Raw genomic sequence first — 24,082 nt, 5'->3', positions numbered from 1 at the left:
ACTGTAAAAGTTCTCTTGGAAAAACCCTATCAAATGTCCTGTTTTTGAAACTAATCTTTTTTTTAACTAGGTCTTAGGACATACAAAATACACCTTTTTGGTTTTTAAGCAGACTACCTTGTAGAAAAAGAGGTAGTGATATTAATCAACAGGGAGCAATCGGATATTCTTCCAAAAGAGACTAAAATCTTGGGTTTTAGTAAAATATGTTATCGCTTGACTACAGTTAAAAGAAAACAGTACAGCTCTAATCCTGTTGTAATCATCTTTAAAGTACATTTCAAGGATAGGACCTCCACTTCTGACATGGTCCAGATAAACTAGAATTCATTATATAAAACTCAAAACCCAGTTCTCTATCCACATGAAACACCATATTTGTATCAGATATCAGCCTGTTAATTCAACAAGCCGCAAGTGAATCATTGGACATATGGAAACATACAAACTTGATTTGACCGGTGTTGCTTCTGTTCAGTAAATCTTGTATCATTCATTTATTTCCAGTAGAAATAAAGTCAGAGGTACTGTATGTGAGTGAGATGACAAAATTAAGTTGTGCATAAGCAAAACTGTAATTCTGAAATACTTGCATTTACTGGAACTGGTCTCTAATTTGAGTATGTTTAAAGATGGATCTGCTTAATGCAGCAGAATCCAAATACCCATCTTTGCTTTTATGTGGTGTTGGTAGACATATTTTTCCTTCCTCCTAACCAGCTTCACTTATCAGCCAAGTGTCAGTAAGAAATGCATTCTGCTTTCTCTGTAACTTTCCAGTTCCTCGCTACATTAAGATGACAATGCCTTTTCTTGGCACAAAAACATTTTCCCTTTGTGGAGTACTTGCCACATAATGTATTTGTACAACTGGATTCTTAGAGTATAACATTCAATTAAAAATTTCACTAGACCTGTTGAGGCCTCCAGCAGGACCTCTATTACAGCCATGTTACAATGCTTGAATTAAGCTTTCATTTTACTCCAACAGGTTGGACCTCTCTCATCCAGAAAACTCTGTAATACGGCGTGATTTTCATTAGCCAGATGACCATTTATCATGGGTCTGGCCAAGTTGTCCATGGTCCCATAAAGTTGCTTACAGCCACCAGTCCTGGCTCTGAGTTCTGTGCTGTTGTTTAGCTGTAATTTACACTTAAGTGTCTTCTCAGAGCCCAGTAAGCAGAGGAAGACTACGATAGAAATTATCGACTTCCTGTCATCCAGCAAATTCTCTCATATGGCACCGGTCAGGTCCCAAGGGTGCCAGATGAGAGAGGTTCAACCTGTACTTTTCTTTAGTCCTTTTTCTCTTCTTTATATACCTGAGAACATATATTTACAACATTCCTGGACCTAATCCTCTGAGATTAGGAAGAAAAAATTAATATCTGACGAACACTTCACCTGCTTAAGGAGCTATATTAGTAGAATCAAAGTCCTGTCTCTTTTCCAGCTGAAATTGTACTAGCTCTGAATTGGGATAGCTGAGATAACATTTTTAGGCTTCACAACAGGGAGTTGATTGACCTCGTGAAGGTTGAAGCTTGCTTAGTAGTTTGAGCTATGATAGAAAGTATATTGTCTGTTTCTACTGACTGATCTTAAACTTCCCGATGTATGACAACTTACACTTTGTTTGGTAGCCACATAGACTACAGAGGACTATGCAGCGAGCACAAGAGCCTAATAATGGAGAACATCAAAGGTAAGATGTGAAACTAAGTATTATGGTTTTTTATTAGTGCTCAGTTGAGAGTGATATTGGGCATCTGAAGGTGTGTTCTCTTTCTAGTGTTTCAGACATGTTGTTTGCACTCTTCCAACTTCAAGATGTCAGAGTGTTTCAAGTAAAGAATATTTTTTTATTTGCAACATTCCGTTTTCCCCTCTCTACTATAAAGTAGCATATGACCAGGATAGATTGTATTCCTCAGGAATTACAGGAATAATGCATATAAAATGCAATTCCAATCCAGAATTACCTGAGTTACCCTTTCATGTGCTGTCTTTCATGATTCAAGTTTGAAATCTACATTATAAGTAAGTTAATCAGCTGTTCAGTAGAATGTCATCAAAGATTTGTGCTCTGTCACAAAACATTTTGTTTGTGAAACTAAACTCATGAATTCTATTAATGCTAATATAGGGATACATGTCAGTGGAGGGAATCATAGATAAGTAAGTGGAGCAAACAGGAAAGAGAGTGAGCCAGGCAGCCACATTTTGAATGTATCAGAGGGGGATTACGTACTTGTTAGGGAGACCAGAAAGAAGTAATTGCAATGGGAGATGAAGGGAATCTTCGCTACTTTTAGCTGTGTGCGTGCGGGGTTGTCAGAGACATTTTGGAAATAGCATGGGGGAAGGAAATGAGGTTTTGGATAATGGATGCTTAATGTAAATGAAGGAGGGAGAAGTCAAAGATAAACTCCCAGGTTATGGGTCTGAGTGACAGAGATGAAGGATAGGGTGTCAGTGTTGACAGAGAATGAGGGAAGAGAAGTGGATTTGGGACTAAGGTTAAAGGAGTCCAGTTTTATCCATACTAAGTTCCCTTGTAAGTTATCAAAGGTGATACTGGAAAGCAGAGATGTAAATTATATTTCCATTCCTTTTCATCAAGCAAGTCATCTGCATAAACATAGTAACTGAAACTGTAAGCAAGTTGAACAAGTAGTGCCTTGTACAGTGCTCTGTGAGGTCCCCAGGAAAAGGGAAAGAGAATTCATTCAGACATTTTAAAATTGTGAACTTATAAATATGCTTAAAATAAACCGGAAAATGCTGAGCTTTATCATTAATTCTTCTGGGTGTAATAAGCAAAATATTTTACAGCGCCGTGGCAGAGGAGGATTTTGATTCTTACTTGAGAAATACAAAGCTCCAATATGAAGCTTTTCGAAGTAGCAGTAAGTGATTTTTTTCAAAATACATTTTAAAATTAGATGGTCTGTAAATAGCTGCAGAGCAAAATGTGTTTAATGTCATTCACCAAAGAAAAATCTCCTTAGTTTCCCTGTTTGATTCTCTACTTCTTTATAAGACAAAGTAAGAATTTCTGTTCCTCTGGTATTTGTGAACCGTGAGACATCTGGAGATGTATATCATGTATCCTTCAGACAGGAACCTGTACTGTACACAGCACTCAAAGTTGTTTCACCTTAAGACAAATTAATTTTAAGCTAGCACCCAAACTGAGCTCCCCAACTGGTTTTCTAGGGTTTCCCAGCAACTGAAGTGGCAGTGTCCCACAGACGCATCCAGGAAATACCTAGGTATTACATGAGAAGATATTGTATATCAGTGGCTTTTAACCTGTGGCCCATAGGTTCTGGGCTGGCCCATAGAATGGCTTCCAAAGGGGTCAGTACCTCTACACCTCCATTCTAAGTTTATTTTTATGGTTTTTGAGGGATCCGCAAACTAAAAAAAAAACGTTGAAAGCTACTGCTGTATATACTGACCCTCAAATTAGTTCTGACCCAGCACCCTATTATCTTATTAATGAGCTCTGCATTGTTGGAAGCAGTCTCTGAAGTGTAAAAAGAATATCTGGTATCTTGTAATTAAGGATTATGTAGGACTCTTGTGTTAAGCCTGGCCAGATTCCAACCTGAATAATTGCATTTTATGTCTAAATCCCTGTGTAGTTTTAATTGGGTACAATATGCTTCACTGTCCTACCTTAATTGTTTAATGTTATGAATTGTTAAAAAGCTGATGTATGCTCTCCCAACAGACAATACATTTAATTAAATTGGTGATTCATCCAATAGTGATGCTGAGGCTTTAGTTAGTTTATAAGGTGCTTGGATTCTGTGAAAAAGGTGCTGTAGGTATGTGATAGTTTTGGCCAGTAAATCTTGAACTTTTAACATGCGTATGAATTAAAAATACCTTCTTGATGTAGGACTTTCTTCTGATGCTACCATTCTGACGCCAAACACAGAGAGCAGCTGTGACTTAATGACCAAAACAAAATCAACAAGTGGAAATGATGATAGCACTTCACTAGATCTCGAGTGGGAAGATGAAGAAGGTACTTATTCTGTCATATAATACTGTTTGGCATATAAGCCTTGTATGCATCAAATATATTAACCATTTCAATGGTTTATTCATTGTATGTAGCTTGACGCTCTCTCAAAAATGCTGTTTCTTCTAAAGAGGAAAATGGCTTAAAACACTGAACATGCTTTTTTAAATGTGTGCTTCTTTCTCTTTTAAGATTACGCTGTTGAAGATTATGATTACTTTGTCACTGGAAGACTAAACAAATTTGTCAGAATAACTAATATTTTCATCTGTTTGAACAATGAAAACCAAGCTCCTTAGAGCCTTTAGCAAATATGCATCAGGTTTTAACATTGGATTGTAACCTCACTGGTCGTAAACCTGCAACAAAATATAACCGTAAACAAATACTGCCCCCTTGTGAGCAAGTAGCATAAGGAACCGATAACTTTTGCTTGCTTTTGTTGCACAATATAGCCTAGGATGTACCAACAATTTAATGAGTATACACAGATTAATTTAAGAGAAATATTTTCCTTACGGTTTACATGTGGGTTTCCATTTTTCCCACATGACTGAAAAGTGAAGCAATATGGAGAAGATCTACATCTTGGTCTTGAAAAATTCACCTTTGAAAGCAGAATTTTCTTTTAACACTTTTTAGAAAGTGTCCAGGTTCACATTTGAGCAAATGTCTGTAGGGGGTGAATTCCTGCTAAAATAATTTGAGCCTAGATAGTGATCTTTTTTTTTGTAGAGAGTTAAGTACCTTGAACTTTATCTACTAATGAATTAGTAGCCAGTGCAGAGAGTGAGTTTTGTGTTCTTATTGGTGGTTTGCCCCACAGAGAAGGCAGGAGAAAATTGCATTTGGCACTTTCTTAAGTGTCTGTGTTCCTTTCTCAGTCTTTGGTAAAGCCCACTGCTGTAGTGCAATAAAGTAATTACAAAAGCATAGATGAACAAAGTAAGCTACATCTGAAGGAGAGATGCAATCCTCACCAGCCACAGGTGAGGGGGAAAATTGCTATTGTCTGAAACAAGTATTCAAGTTTGTTCTAATCTGAGATACCACTTTCTGTCCATCACTGAATGATCCTGCCAATGGTGGTATCTGGGCCATATGAAGGGGGAGTATACATTTGAAATTGTTTTCATGGCTGACACCAAAATACATATCATCACTTGATCTCCCATCACTTTAAATCTTGCACAGAAAAAGTGGCAAGCTGAATCCTTGAGAAATTATGTAGTGAAGATACACTCTTCACTGTTCTGGCAAGGATGAGTAGGACTGTGTGAAGGAGATGAATTCGCCCTTGCCAGATATCTGTTGTTAACCCCCATAAGGCAGTGTAGAACACCAGTGAATGTCTGAATAATCAACAGAGACAGTTTAGATCAGTGGCGTTCAACATGTCGCCTGCGGGCCAGCCCACAAATCCTTTTCATCCAGCCCATGGAGCGGGGTGAGATGCCATTTTGGAAGCCAGCCCCACGCTGGCTGCCCTGGGGCACTCAGGCACCCAGAGTGGCACTTCTATGCCCCCCTTACAGTGCCTGCAAGATGGGCCAAGCTGCGGCCCCGCTCTCTGTGCTGACAGCTCCCCATGGCCGCTTGGGCTCTGGCACTGACCCTGCCCCCCAGCAGCCAACCATCTGAAGTCCTTCTACCGCCTTTGGCACTAACCCCGCCCCCCAGCAGCTGCTCATCTGAAGTCCTTCTGCTGCCTCTGGCAGTCCCTGGGAGCAGCACCACCCACCATGGAGTGGAGCCTGCAGCACTGGTCTCTTCTCTGCTGCTGCTAGGAGGGAGATCAGTTGTGGGAGCAGTGGAATCCAGCTGGGAGCACACAGAGCTCCTGTGTGAGATGGGGCTGGGAGGGTTTTAATCTTGGGTGTGGGACAACATTTGGGGCTGGGGGTGGGAAGGAGGGGTGCAGTTTTGGGTTGAGAGCGAGTTAAGCCTGGGGGTGGGAGAGCAGGCGGTTTGGAGCTATTTTGAATTTGGCCCCCAGAACGTGGAAAAAATTGCCATGTGGGTCCCGATGAGAAAAGGTTGGGCATCCCTGGTTTAGATAGTGTGTTGATATGGAATATCAAAAATTGTGTAAATGAGAGGCTAGATTTCATTGCCACAAAATGCCAGAAGGGAGGATATGGGGAAAAGGTGCATGCTGAAATTCTTGTATATGATCTGATTATTTGCTGCAAATGAACAGAAGATTGTAGACCAAAAGTATGCCAATTTTTAAACAATTGTCTGCCTAGTGGCCACCTAATTAGAATAAATCTTGTGAAGGAATTAATTTGGCTTGACCCAAAGAAGTTGACGTGTTAAGGAGCTCTGAACTAAGACTTCATGAAAGCTCTGGGTTTTAGAGGTTGTGGGGGGGATGTTAGGGACTTACCATCCTCCCCTCTCCAGACCCTGGCTGACCCCTCATGTCTGCCATTCAGTCAGGCACATATGCCTTTGTCCCCATTTGTCCCTGGATCCCCCGTTTGCCATCCCCTTCCCCATGTGCTGCTACCTCACTCTTCCATTCAGCCCCAACCCAGCCGGTCTTCACTACCTGTCTGAACCTCACTCTGTAATGCCCCAGCAGCCCGATGTTCCCCACTCCCATCCCATGCCTCCTCATCTAGCCTCAAAGACATGGCATTCTGAGGAACACAGCTTTTCTGCCTCCTTATCCACTTCTGGCTGCTTTGAGCAGTGTGCCAGCTGCCCTCTATTTTGGTGTTGTAGTAGCCCCTGATGTGCTGCCTCTCCAGTGGGATTTATTTTCTCTATAGGAATTAAAAGTCCACAGGGCACATGAATTTTGTATGTATGCCGTGACTTAGAATTCTCACAGGTGTGTATGATGATGAGAGCATTTCCAGTTTACTGGTAACTCTGGAAGTAGTTAAACAGAAGATACCAAAGTTGGACATTTTAAGATCAGTGGGACTAGATAACTTGCATCCAAGAGCTCTAAAAGAGCATGCTGAGGTGCTCACTAGGTTGTTAGTGTTGATTTTCAGTGAGTTGTGGAACACTGGGCAAGCTCTGGAAATCCCTCATTTGTAAAAGGGTAAACAGGATGACCTATGTATTCATAGGCCCATAAGTCTGTCATCAGTTCCAGGTGAGTTAGAGTAGTTGATACAGGACTCTGTAAATAAAAACCTAAAGGATGATAGTGTAATTAATCCAAATCAGCTTAAGTTTATGAGAAACAGACTTTCTCAAGATAATCTAAAACTTTTTTTTTTTTTCGTTTTTGAGGTTATTACACAGTGTCTTTGATAAAGATAATACAGTAGGGGGCGCAACATTCACGACATTCGGTATTGAGAACCCTCGCAAATGGTGAATATTGTCAATATCGTTTTGCGAATATCATTTTGCCCTGGCTGTGCTCCTGGGCAGCTTTGGGCAGCATCGGGGGAGGCAGTGTTGGGGCCTGGGGAACCAGTCAATGGCCGTGCCATGCCCCTGGCTAGATCTCAGAGCCCGAGGCAAGCAGCCACTGGCACTCCTTTCTAGGAGGCCTGGGCAAGTGGCAGCCGCCGGCACTTGCAGCCTCAGGGAAGGGGCGGCGGCTCACAAATAATTGATTTTGCAAATATTAAATTTGGCAATGTGGCGACCTTACAGTAATGTTGATGTAATATACTTAGACTTCTTCAAGGCATTTTACTTAGTACCCCTTTTTAGCTTGAAAAAACCTGGAATTATTTAAATTTAACCTGTCACATATTAAATGATTGCAAACTGGCTAAATGATAAGTCTCAAAATGTAAGCGTACAAATGGCGGTGCTCATCATTTATATGTTCAGATGGCTCCTCCAGGGATTGGGTCTTGACATCCTTCATCAGTGACCTGGAAGAAGACATAGAAATCATCACTAGTAAAGTTTGCAGATGACACAAATTGCAAGAATGATAAATAATGAAGAAGTGACGTCACTGATTAGGAGTGATCTAGATTGCTGGAGGCCAGTTTACCAAGGAAATACTATGCATTTTTGATAGGGATACATGTTAATGTATACATCTGGGAACAAAGAATGTAGTCCATGCTTACAGGATGGGGGACTCTATTCTGGGAAGCAAGAGCTTTGGAAAAGGTTTGGTGGGTGCTCAGCTGAGGATAATTTTCCAGTGTGACGCTTTGGCAAAAGAGCTAACGCAGTCCTGAGATCCATAAATGGAGAAATCTCAGGTAGGGACATAGACATAAAATAACCTCTGTATTTGGTTCCGCTGAAATACTGTGCCCAGTTCTGGAGTCCATAATTGAAGAAGAATGTTGGTAAATTGGAGCGGGTTCAGAGAAACCCTGTGAAAATGATGGATATAAAAACATGCCTTTATAGGGATAGATTCAAGGAGCTCAATATATTTGGCTTAACAGAAGGCAAGACTGAGGGGTGACTTGACTAGTCTTTTAGTACCTAAATAGGGAACAGCTTTAATAATGGCATGTTCAGTCTAGCAGAAAAGGGTGTAAGACACTAGTTCTCAAACTGCAGTCCTAGGCTTGGGGTGCTCCCTCTAACGCTGCGGCAGCCTTCCCCCTGAAAAGTTGTTGCCCAGCATTTGCACTGCAGGGGAGGGGTGGGAAGGAGAAGAGGCCAGCCCTTGGCCCTGTGCCCTGGATCTGGCACATTGGGGCAGGACACAGAAAGCAACTCCATGCACTGGTGCTGTCCCTCCCAGCTGAGGGAACACAGTACTGCCGCACTTCACAAGTTCAATAAAATGGATGTAAGCTTTTCCTGTCAAGTGATAAAGGAGGTTAACTAAATAGACAGCATATTGCAAGTGAAGCAGAATCATTGCAGTAATCCAAGTGTAAACTGAGAGAAATCTACTTAGGAGAGTAGAAGAAACCTGCCCATAATGGCTGTCTGCACTAGCCCAAAACTTCAAAATGGCCATGCAAATGGCCATTTCGAAGTTTACTAATGAGGCACTGAAATACATATTCAGCGCCTCATTAGAATGCCGGCAGCCGTGGCACTTTGAAATTGATGCGGCTTGCTGCGTGCGGTTCGTCCAGACGGGGCTTCTTTTCTAAAGGACCCCACCAACTTCAAAATCCCCTTATTCCTATGAGCAGATAGGAATAAGGGGATTTCGAAGTTGCCGGGGTCCTTTCGAAAAGGAGCCCCATCTGGACGAGCCGTGCAGCAGTGAGCCGGCTCAATTTCAAAGTGCCGCGGCTGCTGGCATTTTAATGAGGTGCTGAATATGTATTTCAACTCTTCATTAGTAAACTTCGAAATGGCCATTTCAAAGTTTGGGGCTAGTGTACATGTAGCCAGTGAGATTAAACGCACAGTAAATCTTTGCCTCTGCAATTTTTCATTTTTCTTCATTGACAAAGGAGACAGTTTACACATCTCTGGACATGATGCAGTATTAGGAGTATTGCTAACAACCCTTTCTTTTGAAAAAAATCTCTATACAAAATTATGATCACCTTGGTTTATTTTGTGTCTATCTTGAATGCCCTTTGTGCAACAGAACATAGCATGTTTAGGGAAACAATTTCTGAATTTTTGAATCTGTTTCACTTTGTGAGGATGACTTCAGAAATCATCAAGAGTCTGAAGAGATGTATTACTACAGATCATAAGAGTATTTTTAACAGGAGTTAGTAGCTCTCATGGAACCAGAAAGTGTTTCTATTTCTATAGGTGTTCAGAATAAATACATGCCTATCCTTTAGAAAGGGTAGCAGATTGATTAGGTGGAATAGATGATCATCCAAACCGGATCCTGTTTAGCCTGCTTGCCTTTCAAAAAAGAATGCCATAAAATAGTTTCATTCTCAAATAGCTAATCCAATTTCCTTGGCCTGTTAATGACTAAAGAAGGTATTAATGCACTTGCTTGCTTTGATATGAGCAAGGCGCTTGAAGAGTGAGGTACTAGTCAACTAGAGCAAAAATAGAAATCTGTCTGTAAATGTGTTTTTGTTAGCATTTAATATTTTAGCAAAAATGTGGTGACATTCTCCCCTTCCTATGGTGTCCCTTGTGCCCACAAAGTTTTCTGTGGCTTTTAAAATGTTCTCTTAAATTGCAGGCATGAACAGAATGATTCCAATGAGAGAGCGCTCTAAAACAGAAGAAGATATACTCCGGGCAGCACTGAAATTTAACAACAGGAAAACAGGAAGTAATCCAACCTCAGCCTCTGATGACTCAAATGGTTTGGAATGGGAAAATGATTTTGTTAGTGCTGAGATGGATGATAATGGCAATTCAGAATATGCTGGATTTGTGAATCCTGTAATAGATCTGTCTGTTTCAGATATAAATAAATCTGATGCTGATCAGCAAGACAGATAGTGAAGTTGTGACTGGCAGTGACAAAATAATTAAAGTTAAATGGAATGTACAGAAATTTGAGTCCTTTGCATCAGAAAAAGAGGGAAATCATATCGATGCTCATTAGCAAGGAATGGGAATGATTTGTTTTCTGAGTTGCTTTAGGATTAAGTGCAATTTTATCATCTACCTGATAAATGTTTGTGAAAATAAGGGGTGGTTTTAGCTTGTATATTTCTTGAAATGTGGGATTCAGATAAAATTATCTGCACTAATAGAAGAGTCACAGCTTGACATATCTATAATTTAACTAGCTGCTTTGTTTTGATGTATTTCTACTGATTTGTTTTTATATATTATCATTGGCCTAATATTTATCTTGAAAATAAATAACCTAAATTACCTTAATACTTGAATGTATTAAGTAGCGGGTAAAGGTCTGTGGCCTGCAATGTGTAGGAGATCAGACTAGACGATCATGATGATCCCTTCTGTTCTTAAGTGTAAGAATGTGAAAGCATAGAGAGGTTACTTTTATAAATTGCCTTTTTTCATAATCTACTTTCTGATTTGTTTAACATGGGGAGGTGCAGTCAGCAGTTTATCACATGTGAAATTGTCTATTTACAATTGGGTTATTATCCCTACCTTATTTCTTACTCCCTTTGGTTGAATGAATTATTTTCTTGTGCCAAGCATAATGATTCAGTATCATATCCAATAGAAAAAAAAGACAAGATTTGTCATTTAAAATGAGGTGTTGTATGTTTACTGAAAGTATGCTATATAAAGTACACTATATAAAGGGTTTTGTTTTATGTTTTATGTTTATGTTTGCCTTTCTGTAGGTCAGGAAATTTGAAAGTTACTCAAAGGGAAGTTCAAAGGACCAAAGGTTCAGTTTTTTCACTTAAAACTCAAGTGCTGCTAGAACAAAAGTCTTTGGAAACTTTTCACTTGTGGAATACTTATACTTTGTATGAATGATATTTGTATGAATCATTCTTAAATGCAGCATTGTGAAGAGTCTTACAATATATAGAACAAAATTACTTCTTGGTAGTTTGGAAGAAAGCCACAGAATGTATGGTAACACAAACAGGAATATTCATCTTTTTCAGTTATGAAACAGTACATTGAACTTTTCGAACTTTCTTATGCTTTGTAACTGGATACTTACCACCACTGATGTGAGCTGAAACTTAAGCAGGTCTTCAGTTAGCAGTGACATTTTGAAATCTGATGCCTATTTTCTTCTTACATTTTGATTGAATTATATAAAACAATAACTCTGGCGGGACTGTAAAACACTGCTGTATGTGTTTTTCTTGAACTTGCGTTAAAGCTGTGCTCTCCTAATGTAAATTATCTTCCTCTATAGCAGTGATTCCCAGCCTACAGGTTGGGAACCAAATATGGGTCGCCATTACATTTTCTAAGGGTCGCTGGCTGGGCTCTTAAGGAGCCATTTGCAGCCTCTTGACTCCTCCTTGGCTCCCTGTCCCTGGTCTGCAGTGCTGAAATGGAACTCAGTTGAATTGGTTTAACAGTGGCGGGAAGGATCCTGCCCTGAAACCAATTAAACTGAGTCCCATTTAAGCCTGCAGGGCAGGCAACTGACCTGCTACAGGTGGGGCAAGGGATTATCAGGGCTGGGGGGACCTGGGTAGAGAAGAAGGTGAGGGTCAGCATCAGCAGCTTGGAACTCCCCTGTGAGAGAGGTGGGAGGCTGGGGTGGCTAAGATAGGTTTAGGTCTGTGGATTGTGGGGGTGGCAAAGGGGGCTGAAAGCTGGTCAGGGCTCTACACCCCAGCCCACTCTCACTGTGCTGCTGTGGGATCACCTGCACCCCAGGCAGGGATCCTTCGGCTGGCACTGCCATCCAGGGCTCTGTGCCCCAGCTGACTTCAAGACATGGGGCTGCAGGGGTTCCCCCCACCCCGGCCAGGGATCCCACGGCTGGCGCTGCCAGTCAGGGCTCAGTGCCCCAGCTGGCTCCCAACTGCAGGGCTGCCAGAGTCCCTGCCCCAGTTTTTGGGAAATCTTACGCAGAACAGACAGCCCTGACTGGGGATCCCACGGGTGGGGCTGCCTGTCCCACATAAGTGTTCCAAAAATCTGGCAACTATAGCAGAGAGGGGTTTCAGCTGGGAGGTTGGGGGCATTTTGGGGCTGAGAGGGGTTTATACTGAGAGGCGGAGGGGTGCATTTTTCCAAGGGGAGAACCTACTCTGCCCCCTCCAGTTTTGAATTGCCTTGGGTCATAAGGTCTTCCTGAATTGTCAAAATGGGTCCCCATGTCGAAAAGGTTGGGAACCTCTGCTCTACAGCGTCTTTCTGAATAAGGAGTTTTGTGTGGCTCTTTATTTTTAGAATAAAGGCAATGCAGTTCCTCAAAGTTTAAAAAAAGCTACATCAGAAATAACAAGTACATATTATATAAATTGTGTAATGCATTTAGACATCTGGGCCCCTATACTATGGCAGAGTCAGGGTAGTTTAATTTTCTTCATGCCTTTTGTCTAAAAATACTGTACCAGACACTGACTAAATATGTACATACAATGACACATTAAGAAACTGCAAAATCTTTTAATGTACTTAACATTCCATTTCTTACTTTAAGTTGTAGCTATGTTGTTGGAAATATCTCGGTATCATATCTACATTTGCAATGCCTGTAACAAGATTTTTAAAAAGTTTGTACACATCAAATGTATATATATTTTTTTTTGTTTTGGTGTAAGAACTACCGTGTAATTTTTTCTTGACATATATTCATATGCTAAACTCTTAACGAGAGGCAACTTTCTCAAGCTGTAAATAAACGTTTTTAAAAAAAAATCTAACCTGCACAACCTTGCTTTTTTTACCTGCTTAATAAATGAGTAATTGTTCTGAGAACCATGGTCACATGGTGCACAACTGTTGATGACAAAGGGTCTCTTATGTTAAGCAAGCAGAAATCAAAGGGGAAGATAGACAGTAAACTCTTCCATATCCAGCAGCCTCAGGACTATTGCTGGATGTTAAAATATTACAGATAACTGAGAGGATCCCTTTGCTATTACCGACTAGCACTCCGGGGCCAGGCCCAAGTGGTGTAAGGCTCCTATCAGCTTGTCCAATTTTTCTCTTTCCCAGTCTGGGGGGCTGCTGCTGGGCACAGTTACAGGCAGGGCTGTGGCAAACCCACTTTCTGCTGGCCATGGGCACAGAGAAATCCAGGCAGGCTCCCCACCACATCCCTTCTGTTTATATGCTGTTGCCAGGCAACAGCAGAACCTTCCAGAATGCGGCGGCATCTCTCAATGAGCTCCAGGCCTCTGCTGCTCAACAAGAGCAGTGCCTCTGGCCCTGCAAGAATTGCGCTTGTCACACCAGAGTTTCTGGCAGCGGGTTTCACCATCAACCCCACTTGGTCATGGGTGAAGAGGGGTTGGGTGCCTGTGTACCCCCTCAGCCTTGCACAGGTCAGCCCTCTCAAGACCCTGCTTTAAGGGCCTTATGCTATGGGCTGGGGTCTGCACTACAGCAGCACTCCTCTCCCTGAAGCCCTCAACAGCCTGGCACTGTGCTGCTGTTGGGGGTGGGGCTGGGTCCCTGTGCTCTGGCCACCTGTCTTGCTGCCCTCTTCCAAGGGTTCAGCAGCTCCCAGTGGTTCAGGTCCCAGGCTGCTGCGGGGACAGGGCTGGTGCACAGCTGGACAGGATTCCCTTCATCACCTGTGAGTGGCACAACTCCCTGAAAAGAGGAAACCCAGGTGCCAGGAGTAGCCTGGTTGCAGTGCGGGTTATCGGAGAGTACACGTCAATTGACTGCAGAAGACTCCTGACTTGTGCAGAGGTAGCATTCTTGCACAACCACATGTAAGTGAAATTTAGTGTAACTTGGGGGAGCTAGGAAACTGACCAGCACAGTACAGCTGGTCAGTTTCCTGTCTCCTGTGAGTGGCAGGCAGCCTGGAGCTTGGCTCTGGGCTGCCCTCACTCACAGTAGAGAGGAAACTGACCAGCACTGCTGCGCTGGTAATTTCCCTGCTTCTGTCAGTGGCAGCAGCCAAGAGTCAGGCTGCCACCCCAAGGGGAGCTGGGAACCCAGCTCCGGGGAAACAGCAGCACTGGTCAGTTTCCGGGCTCCCCTGCGTCACAGGCAGCCCAGAGCCAGGTGCCAGCTCCCCACCACTCACAGTTGCTTTACATGCAACTTCAGTGTATGTATCTCAGGGTTCAACTCCACTCGTTAAGAGACTTTACTGTAAATTTGGGTCATAGATAGTGACACACATTTAATCATGGTTATTAGAAGTATTCCACATTCACAGTTAAATGAATCCTATCATTTTGAAACTCCGCCATGAAGCCTCTACAAGCTCCATGCCAGTCCCAACCCTGGATGAAGGAGGAGGATTGGTCAGATGAGTGTCGATGCACTGACCATCAAACAACAATACAAATGAAATTTGATGCCAGCACGATTAAATGATAAAAGATGCCGGCTTGGATGTTGCCCGGATAAACAAGGTCCTCGATACCAATCGAGCGATCGGGGTTGGGTCAATAAGTTAGCTACCGAAAGAAAATTACAACTAACACATAGCTATCTATTGAAACATGGAATGTCCAAACACTGTGGGCACCTGGAAAATTAGAGCTGCTTCAGAAGGAGATGGAGAGATAATGGTGTGATATACTTGGACTGGCAGAGATGTGTTGGACGGCATCAGGAGAGCGATGCAGTTGCAAAGCCATTTGGTCAGGAAACTAAACGAAGCATGAATCTGGTAATTTCCCTGCTTCTGTCAGTGGCAGCAGCCAAGAGTCAGGCTGCCACCCCAACAGGAGCTGGGAACCCAGCTCTGGGGAAACAGCAGCACTGATCAGTTTCCAGGCTCCCGTGAGTCAGATTGCTTCTTAGTGAAACAGCTAGAAGAGCATTATTAGGATACAAACCAGTGAGTGCAAGAATGATGATAGCAAGATTTAAAGCAAAACCATTCAACATCTCAGTCATTCAGGTGTATGCACCCACGTCAGACAGTAAGGAGGAAGACATTGGGCTATTCTATAAAAATTTGACAAAGATGGAAGAGAAGATACCGAAGAAAGATGTTTTGATAATCAGAGGGGATTGGAATGCAAAGGTTGGAACAGAGAACGAAGGTAGCAGAGAGTCATGGGAAGGTTTGGATATGGAGAAAGAACCAAATGGGGCAAGAAACTACTAGAGTTTGCTACAGAGCACGAGACGGTGATCTGCAACACGAGATTCCAATAAAAGGACTGTAAGAAGTGGACATGGCAATCGAATGACGGGAAGTCCAAGAACATGATAGATATGATTTGATAAGAAGATGATAACATCAGTACGGCAGTGCCGAACTTTCCAAGGAGTGGATATAGACTCAGACCACAGTCTAGTGATTGCAAACATTAAGATAAAAACTCAAAAGAAAATGTAAGGCACAGTGAAAAAGAAGAGATGTGGCGAGGCTACGTAAGGAAGAAACAGGGAATGCATACAGAGCAGTGCTCAAAGAGAAGATGAAGAAAATCGTCACAGAGAAAGACCTAGGTAAGAGAGTCGCAGGGATAGCCACCGCTGTAGAAGAGGCAATTGAGCAGACTGTTCCAGAAGAAAAGATCAATAAGAAGTGGATTACTCAGGAGACACTAAAGTTGGTTCAAGAGAAGAGAGCGTTGACGATCAGAAGAGATGTTTCTGAGATGGCAGAACAGCAGTATTGGGTGAAATGCAATGAGGTAAGGAAAGCAGCCAGAAACGATAAGGAGAAATGGTTAGAGGAGCAATGTGAAGATATAGAGAGGTATTACGGCAAATGTAAGACCAGGGAGGTGTATAAGACTATTAGGAATATTAATAGGAAATGGCAACAGAAGCAAATGGCAATCAAAGAAGTGCTCATGAACAGGGAGAAGATTGTGCAGCAACGGACAAGATATTGCACCAGTCTATACAAAGCAGAGTTGGACCCGAGCGTCTCAGAGAGACTGATTGAAGAACTGAAAGAGATATCTCCACTGAGCATCGAGAGCGAGAGCAATATTTCGAAGGAGGCAATAGAAAAAGCAGTGAAACAACCAAAAAGCAACAAGAGCCCTAGAACTAAGATCACAGGAGAGATGATCAAATACAGTGGAGAAAGCACGATTCAGGAAATTCACCAACTATGTAATATAGTGCAGAAAGAAGGGAAGGCACCTATGGAATGGACAAGATCCATGATAGTGACAATACAGAAGACAGGAAGTACATTGGAGTGCAAAAACTACGAAAGGATTGCCCTAATGAGTCATCTAGGCAGGCTGCTGATGATGATACTGACGGAGGGACTAAGATTACAGATAGAAGAACATATAGCAGACAAGCAAGCGGGGTTCAGAAAAGATAGAATTACCATACAGCAGATATTGGCACTGAGACTGATAGCAGAGAAAGCTTGATGAAAGAACATGTACACTTGCTTTGTTGATTTTCAAAAGGCATTTGACAATATAGATCAGAAAGTGACTTGGGTGGTGTTGGAGTCCTACAGAGTGGATAGCAGACTGATACAGTTGTTGAAGGATATCAATGACAATGCAGAGGCAGCGGTGAGAACATGCGGGGAGTTGGGAAGTTGGTTTAAAACAAATAGAGGTACGAGACAAGGAGATCCAATATTGCCAAGTATTTTCATTGAACATCTGGAGAGAGCAATGGACAAGATCAAGGAAGAGGTAGAAGGGATATCTGTGCACGGGAAAAGAATTAACAACTTGAGGTTCACAGATGTTATCATTGAGGAAGATGAGGAGAAGTTAGTGAGAATAGTGCAGATACTAAACAAAGAAGGGAAGTGGTATAGACTGATTATGAACATCAATAAAACAAAAACAATGGTATTTGGAGATAAGAAAATAGGAAGGAAGATCATTGTAGATGGTATTGAACTAGAAAATGTAGAGAAGTTCACATACCTGGGGAGCAACATAATGTATGATCTAGACTGTAAGAAGGAAATAGCAACTAGAATAGCGAAAGCAAGAGCGAGTTTGAAGGCAATGGATAGGATCTGGAAAAGCAACGCAATTAGCCTAGGAATGAAGCTGAGCATCTTGAAAATGTGTGTATTCAGCAGCATGTTGTACGGATGTGAGACATGGGTGATAATGAAAGATTCGAAAAGAAGAATATTGGCGTTCAAAAGGAGTTGTTATAGAAAGATTCTGAGAATAGGATGGATGCAAAAGGTCACCATTGAGGAATTATATAGAAAGATACAGCCAAAAGAGAACCTGCCGCAGAAGGCTATAAAGCAGAAGCTACAACTCTTTGGGCATATTTGCAGAATGCACAACGAATGAAAAATCAAGACCCTGGTATTCAGCATGATGGATGGTTCGAATAGGGTAGGCAGACCCCACAGAGTATGGATAGATGATGTAGTAGATTGGTGCGGAGCTAGTCTACAGAAACTAAGCCACTCCGCACTAGACAGGGAAAGATGGAAGGAAATAGTGAGAGAGGCATCAGACACCAACGGGCGCTGAGCTCACGGTTATTGATGATGATGATGATGATTCATCATTTTGACTTAAATGCCTAGTCTATATTTTTCTTAAAAGAACAAGTAGGGAAAAATTGCTAAATGGGACAAACGTCTTTTAAGCTAAACAGCCATGGGAACAGCTCCGCACTATATATGCGCACACCTTTGGAAACTGTATAAATGTACACAAGTAAAATGACTTTTGAAGGATGGAAATATCTTTACTTCAAGAGGTACATTGTAGGTCAGCAACCACCAGAACAGGTGCCAAGAGTGTTGCATGAGCTGATTTTCATCAGCACACTGTGGGAGCTCAGCTCCCCTCCTCCCCCATGCAGCTGGAAGCTTGCTCACAGCCATGCCACCTGTGGCTTAACAAAAGACCAGCTAACGCTACCAATCACCACCTAAACAGCAAAGCTCTCTACCTAAATTTATTAATGAAGCTGTTGTAAGTAGGACTTAAAAGTATCTCCAGCACTCGGACTATACATAGAGTTCAAAAGGACAAATTTTGGCACACCGCCTTAGAAAGGTTGCTGACCTGTGGGCTACATTATGCTCTGCTACCCTCTTCCTCTTTTTGTCTGTTTGCTGAAAGAAACTGATGAGGTGATATATTTCTGCTCTTTTAGAGAAGTCTTCTTTTTGTTCAAGTAAGTTTACAGTAGCCTTTATTATGTGGTCTTTTGTTTAAAAAAAAAACAAAAAAAAAACAGGGGGGTTGGGCAGCCTGCACTTAGTATAGAAAATGAAAATTAGTTTTTTTCAACATTTTTTATGGGTTATTTTAAGGCAATTCATGCTGGTTACTGTACAACTGAAAGATCAGCCAATTGTAATTTTAAGGTTACAATGAATGTTTGTCCCCCACCCCACCCTGTTTTTAAATTGCCCATGACTGTTTATTGTAATGGGAACATTTCTAATAGAAATTCTCAACATGGAGTCAAATTTGAACTAGTCTTCAAGATGTACTTATAGGCATTGTAGGTAAATCAACTCTACAGATTAAAAAAGCAAAGACACTCAATTGTGTGGTCCAAAATTTCACAGCAGTAGCACAATGATGAGTTAGAGTCACCTTGATTTGCTGTTTCCTTATGTACCTACTGGACGGCAGTTAGAGTGAGAGATCTGTTTCTGAAAGGAAAGTCTAAGATGCAGTAGTAGAGCAGTAGGGGAACATGCCCAGTCTTAGCTTGCAATGTGCCTTCCAGCTGATGTTAAACCATGTCTCATAATTGCTAAAATTTACTGTTGACCCATTACCATATGTTTGGTCTAAATTCTGCCAGCAGCTGTCCTCTGCTATTACAGGGGATTACCAGTGTCCAAAATGAGTGCATAATTCTGATCTCAAGATGGAAATGTCACATTGCCATTGTCTTCTCTCAGTAGGATGTCAAATTCACTGACTTGGGTGGCTGCCTGAAAGACTTTGTTCAGAGATGAGTGCTCTAGGCAGAGGAGTTTTGTATCAGTATGTTCCTAAAGGGCAGGGGTTTGTAGATGATCACCACCATCACGGGTTTTGAGGATAATTTTAAGCTGTAGTTTAGCAGTGGTAGCTTTTTTCTTTTTTTCATCTGTAGCACTATCCAGGCAGCCTCCTCATGACTGAGTCAGTTATGTCACTTTGTGGTCAAGTAGCTCCACTACCTGATTCAAGCACCTCTACCAGTAAAACAAACTTTCCATCTTAAAGATTTGTATTAGGGGCTTAAAAAAATCCCACAACTTCCATTAAACTGCTGATTATGTAGGCTGGACATATTCAGCACGATCAACTAGAATTTGTATGAGCAAAGTTGTTTGTTTTGATGTAAAAAGGCTGCTAGCACTCGAGTGTTGGAATATTGGCATTCTTAGTGTTCCAAACATTAGTATCAGAGGGGTAGCCGTGTTAGTCTGGATCTGTAGAGCAACCCTTCGTTGCCAAACATTAGTGTGGCCAAATCAAGATACACTTTAGGAAACTGTCACATAAGACCTGTATGTGTCTGCATAATTAAGCCCAAAAAAGGGCAAAGTTTTCTTTCAAGGAGTTCCTGGCAGTCCTCAGAGGCAAGGAAAGGGGAAGTTGCATTAGTCTTTCAGAGCTCTAACAAAGTTTTTGTAATGGACATTGTGACTATTTTGCTTCCACTATTTTGCTCTGGGTTGGGGGTGTGGTGGGAGGATAGTGTGTGTGGTTTTTTCAAAAAACAAAGTATCTTTAAAACAGCCACATTCTCCCAGGACAAAAGATTGCAGAGATCCTTGAGAACAAAAAAGTGTTGATCTTGTTACATAGGTGCTTTTGTGGTCTCAACATCTTTTCTTGCTTTAGGCCCTGGTTTTACTAGAAAGAAGTCCTTAATCTTAGTTGAGGCACTTCTGTGACTGTGCCACAATCTTTAAAGCATTTATCTTCACAAGATTCCTGTGAGGTAAATGAGGTAATTACATTCTTTACAGATGAGGAACATGAGTTTAAAGTAGTAGTACAGAGAACTACTAAGCCTTCCAGTCCTCTAGTCATCCTATCTTCTAAGAGGAGACAGGAGGAGCTTGGGTTGTTTAGCCTATCAAAGAAGGGCATAATCACTCTGAAAACATGGTGTGAGCGTGTAAAATACCAGGAAAAGTGAATAGCAGTTTAAAAGGACAATGTTGGCATGGAAATAAATTCAGACTGGAAATTAGCAAACTATCTGACAGAGATGAGGGTTCTTATGTACAATCTGATTCAGGGGGCACTTGAGGCTTCATAAGTGAATTTAGTCCAGTGGTTGAATCACTGGCTGCCTGAGCCAGGTACTACAAAGAGTGCAAGATGAACACAAATCCAGGCCTTTGAAGGGTTGAGTGAAGTTGTGAAAGAGCCTCATAATAGTAGTTGTGGGGTGGGGCGGGGAACAGGACAATTAGTTTTAAGCAGGAGCTGGGCCAATTTTTGAGTGCAATTTTGCAAAAGGGTTGTTTGTAATGGTAGGGACCAGGGCACAATAGTTCTGAAGCTGATTCCTAGTTTGTCTTGTTCTAAATGCTCTTGCTTCAGGGTGTCAGCCAGCCCTGGCAGAAATGAGGAAGGAAGTCCTCCCCTCCCCCAGTGTATTCTGGAAGTGGGTGATAAGTTGTTTTAAGTCGGAAATAACAGGAAAGTCATGGTGGGAAACTGAATGTTGTGAGAACGGGTTTGAGAACTTCTGCTCTCCATGAAAGTTTGTGCAGGTCAGACCTCCTTGGTCCAGCATCCATGGACCTGGGGGTAGGGAGGGCAGGTTTCCATATTCTCAACCACACTGCTGGCCTGATCTGCCAACCTCTCAGCATGGCTCCACTTCTAGGCCACAGTCCCCCAATCACCTGACTCCTGGACGGCCCCCAGTCCCAGACAGAAAGGCTCTCTGGTCTAACAACATTCATGATCTTACTGAACCACAAATGTTGCCAAACCATAGAGGTTCTACCTGAATTTGGATTTCACCAGTGGTCGCCAACCGTTAGATCAGGATCTACTGTTAGATCTTGGAGCCACTGGGAAGCTATCAAGTCCTGGCACTTCAGCTGCCCCTCCACTCACTGCCATTCTTCTCCTGCCAAGGTAGCTTCTCCCCACACCCAGGAGCCTCCTGCTTGCTGTGCAGGATGTAGGGGAAAGATGGTTCTCTGATTTCAGGGTGTTCCCCAACCAATGTACCCCATCTCCATGAGGAGACATGACCACACTCAGAATGGGAGGAGCTTGCTGGCATATGCTCAGCATATTTAGAGAGGCAATGCGAATCTCCATCACTCACACAAACACAGTTTGTCTTTCTGGGCATGTCTTCGCTACCTGCTCAATCAACAGGCAGCCATTGATCCCGCACAAGCTGATTTATCATGTCGAGCATAGAAGTGAAAAACTGACGGCTGGATGGTCTCCCATTGACTCGTTACACCACCAGAATGAGAATTGTAGGTGAAGTTGATGGGGAGCGAGTCCGTTTACTGCAGTGAAGCTACCACATAAGTAGACCTAAATATGACAACTTCAGCTACGTTATTCCAGTAGCTGAAGTTGTTTAAATTAGATAGACAAGGCCACAGTCTAATAACCCAATGCATATTTCTTGTTCCATCCTTCAAAGTGTTGTTTTAGGTTTTTGACTGGTCTCTGCGTTTCATAAGTTTTCTTTCTCTCGTGCTTAAATTTAATTCTTTGATTAGTGAATTCTAAAATGCCTAACCTCTCATGGCCAGAGTAATTATCCCTATGATAATTTTTTTTAAATATGTTTTATTTCTACTGATGGTGCACATATATAAATTACCTCAATATTGATGAAGATGATAAATTTATTCCCTCCACATGCTGCAGGAACAAGGAACCATGGCCATAGAGCCAGCCCAGTGGGGCCTGGATGGTGAGCAGGACCCCAGGTGGCATATTGAGCGGAGCCCAGATTGTGGGCAGTGAATCCTATAGGCTATTGGCACAGGGAACCCTGATGGTGCAAAGCCTAAGGCAACTGCCTTGCTTGCCTTGCACTAAGGTTGGACCTGCATGGCCACTGGTAGGTGTGAAGGCAGAGCCTGCAGACTGGGTGCCCAATGCAAAGCCACCTACCGCTTCCCTCCCCACCCCTACGTAGGAGCTGCTGCTGAACATGCTGAATACTCTGGGGAGTGGCACAGGGCCAGGGCAAGCATGAGCCTTCCTTAGTCCCATTGTGCCAATGCCCAGAAGCCGCTTGAGGTAAGCAGTGCCCAGGCAGAGCCTGCATCCTGAACCCCAGCCCTGAGCCCTCCTGGACCCATACTCCCTCCCAGCCCCTTCCACACTCCATACCTCTTGGCCTAAGACCAGAGCCTGCACCTTATCCCACCCCCATCCCTGCCTGGTGAAAATGATTGATGATGGGGGAGGGGGAATGGAGCGAGCAGAGGAGGGGCAGAAATGGAGACAGGACTAAGGTGTTTGGGTAGATCCTGGGTTGCACTTACATTGAAAAAGTAATTCTTGTCTGGCTGGTTCTTGTTCACAAGCTCAAGAGTTAATTGATCATTATATGTGGGATTAGGAAAGGATTTCCCCCAGCTCAGATAGGTAGTGACCACAGGGTGGGTTGGGTTTTTTTGCCTTACTCTGTAACTTGGGTGCACCTGACTTGCCAGGATTATATGGGTGTAACCTACTTAATTATTTCTCTGCTACTTTTGGACCCTTGTTGGAGCATTCTGAACACTTCTGTTTTTGTGATTGCACATTCCCATGTGTATAGGTATCGGAAAACTTTTTCCCTCAGCAGTACCTGTCAGGAGAGCTTGAGCACTTTTTGTTGCCATGTGTCACTGTATGCTGGTATTAGAGAACGGCGCCATCATGACACCTGTCCCCAACCCCCTTAGATCCTCTTGCTGCAAGTGACAGCTGTTGGAGTACTTCCAGTCTTGGTATCATAAGTTTGTCCCTCACTTTTTGTTTAATCAGTTTCACCTTTAATTGTTAATTAGCTAGTGTATAATTAGTGTTATGTTTTGAGCCATATTGGATTCTTAGGGCTGGGACCAGAGCCACGCCTCTTTCCTGTGGCTCAAATCCTGCCAGTTGTGTGTGAGAGACTCCTACCAATTAGTGATCCACATTTCAGCTGCTCAAAATGTCAGTGGGTATTCCACATTAGAGACATCCCATTCTGAGAGGTTTTTAGCCTTGTTCTAAACTGCATAGAGCAGCAAGACTTCACTGTTTCCTTATGGAAATGGCAAAACAACCTCCAAGAGCACTGTCAGGTTCGGCATAAATGCCAAGTGTGGCATTATCATTACAGAGTATGTCTCTCAAGATGTCTTCCTAAATCCTCGACTTGCCAAGTTGTTCACAATGATGTCTTGACAGAATCCTTCAGCATACTCTCGGGAGTGCGACAGGGGTGCCTACTGTCACCTTTCCTGTTCTTGATCACAGTAGACTGGATTGTGATCAGGACAATAAATGACTATCAACAGGGCCTTCAGTGGGCACTGTTCAAACAACCAGAGGGGGATGATTTTGCTAACTGTCTCCCTTCCTCTCACACCAACATGAAAGCATGGAAGAAACGTTTGCAACACTAGACAAAACTGCCTCAAGATTGGACTGAGCATTAACAAGGGAAAGACCAAAACAATGAGGATCAACCAGTCCAACGACACCATCACACTGGAAGGGG

General features: G+C 42.6%; 1 protein-coding gene across 1 annotated transcript in view; it reads left to right on the top strand.

Annotated features, from left to right (window-relative positions):
- The window catches only part of AP1AR (adaptor related protein complex 1 associated regulatory protein), a 33,595-nt gene extending 20,414 nt beyond the window's left edge, over positions 1-13,181 (top strand). Inside the window, exons 7-10 of the mRNA XM_074993428.1 lie at positions 1,647-1,708; positions 2,839-2,912; positions 3,914-4,042; positions 10,104-13,181. Coding sequence (XP_074849529.1) covers positions 1,647-1,708; positions 2,839-2,912; positions 3,914-4,042; positions 10,104-10,369 — 531 coding nt within the window. The 3' untranslated portion in view covers positions 10,370-13,181. The remainder of the gene's footprint in view (positions 1-1,646; positions 1,709-2,838; positions 2,913-3,913; positions 4,043-10,103) is intronic.
- Positions 13,182-24,082: the final 10,901 nt, after the last annotated feature.

The sequence above is a fragment of the Carettochelys insculpta genome, chromosome 4, assembly GCF_033958435.1.
Source record: "Carettochelys insculpta isolate YL-2023 chromosome 4, ASM3395843v1, whole genome shotgun sequence".
NCBI classification, from domain to species: Eukaryota; Metazoa; Chordata; order Testudines; family Carettochelyidae; genus Carettochelys; species Carettochelys insculpta.
Note: the sequence above shows the minus strand (reverse complement) of the source record. Positions and strands in the feature narration are given on the sequence as shown.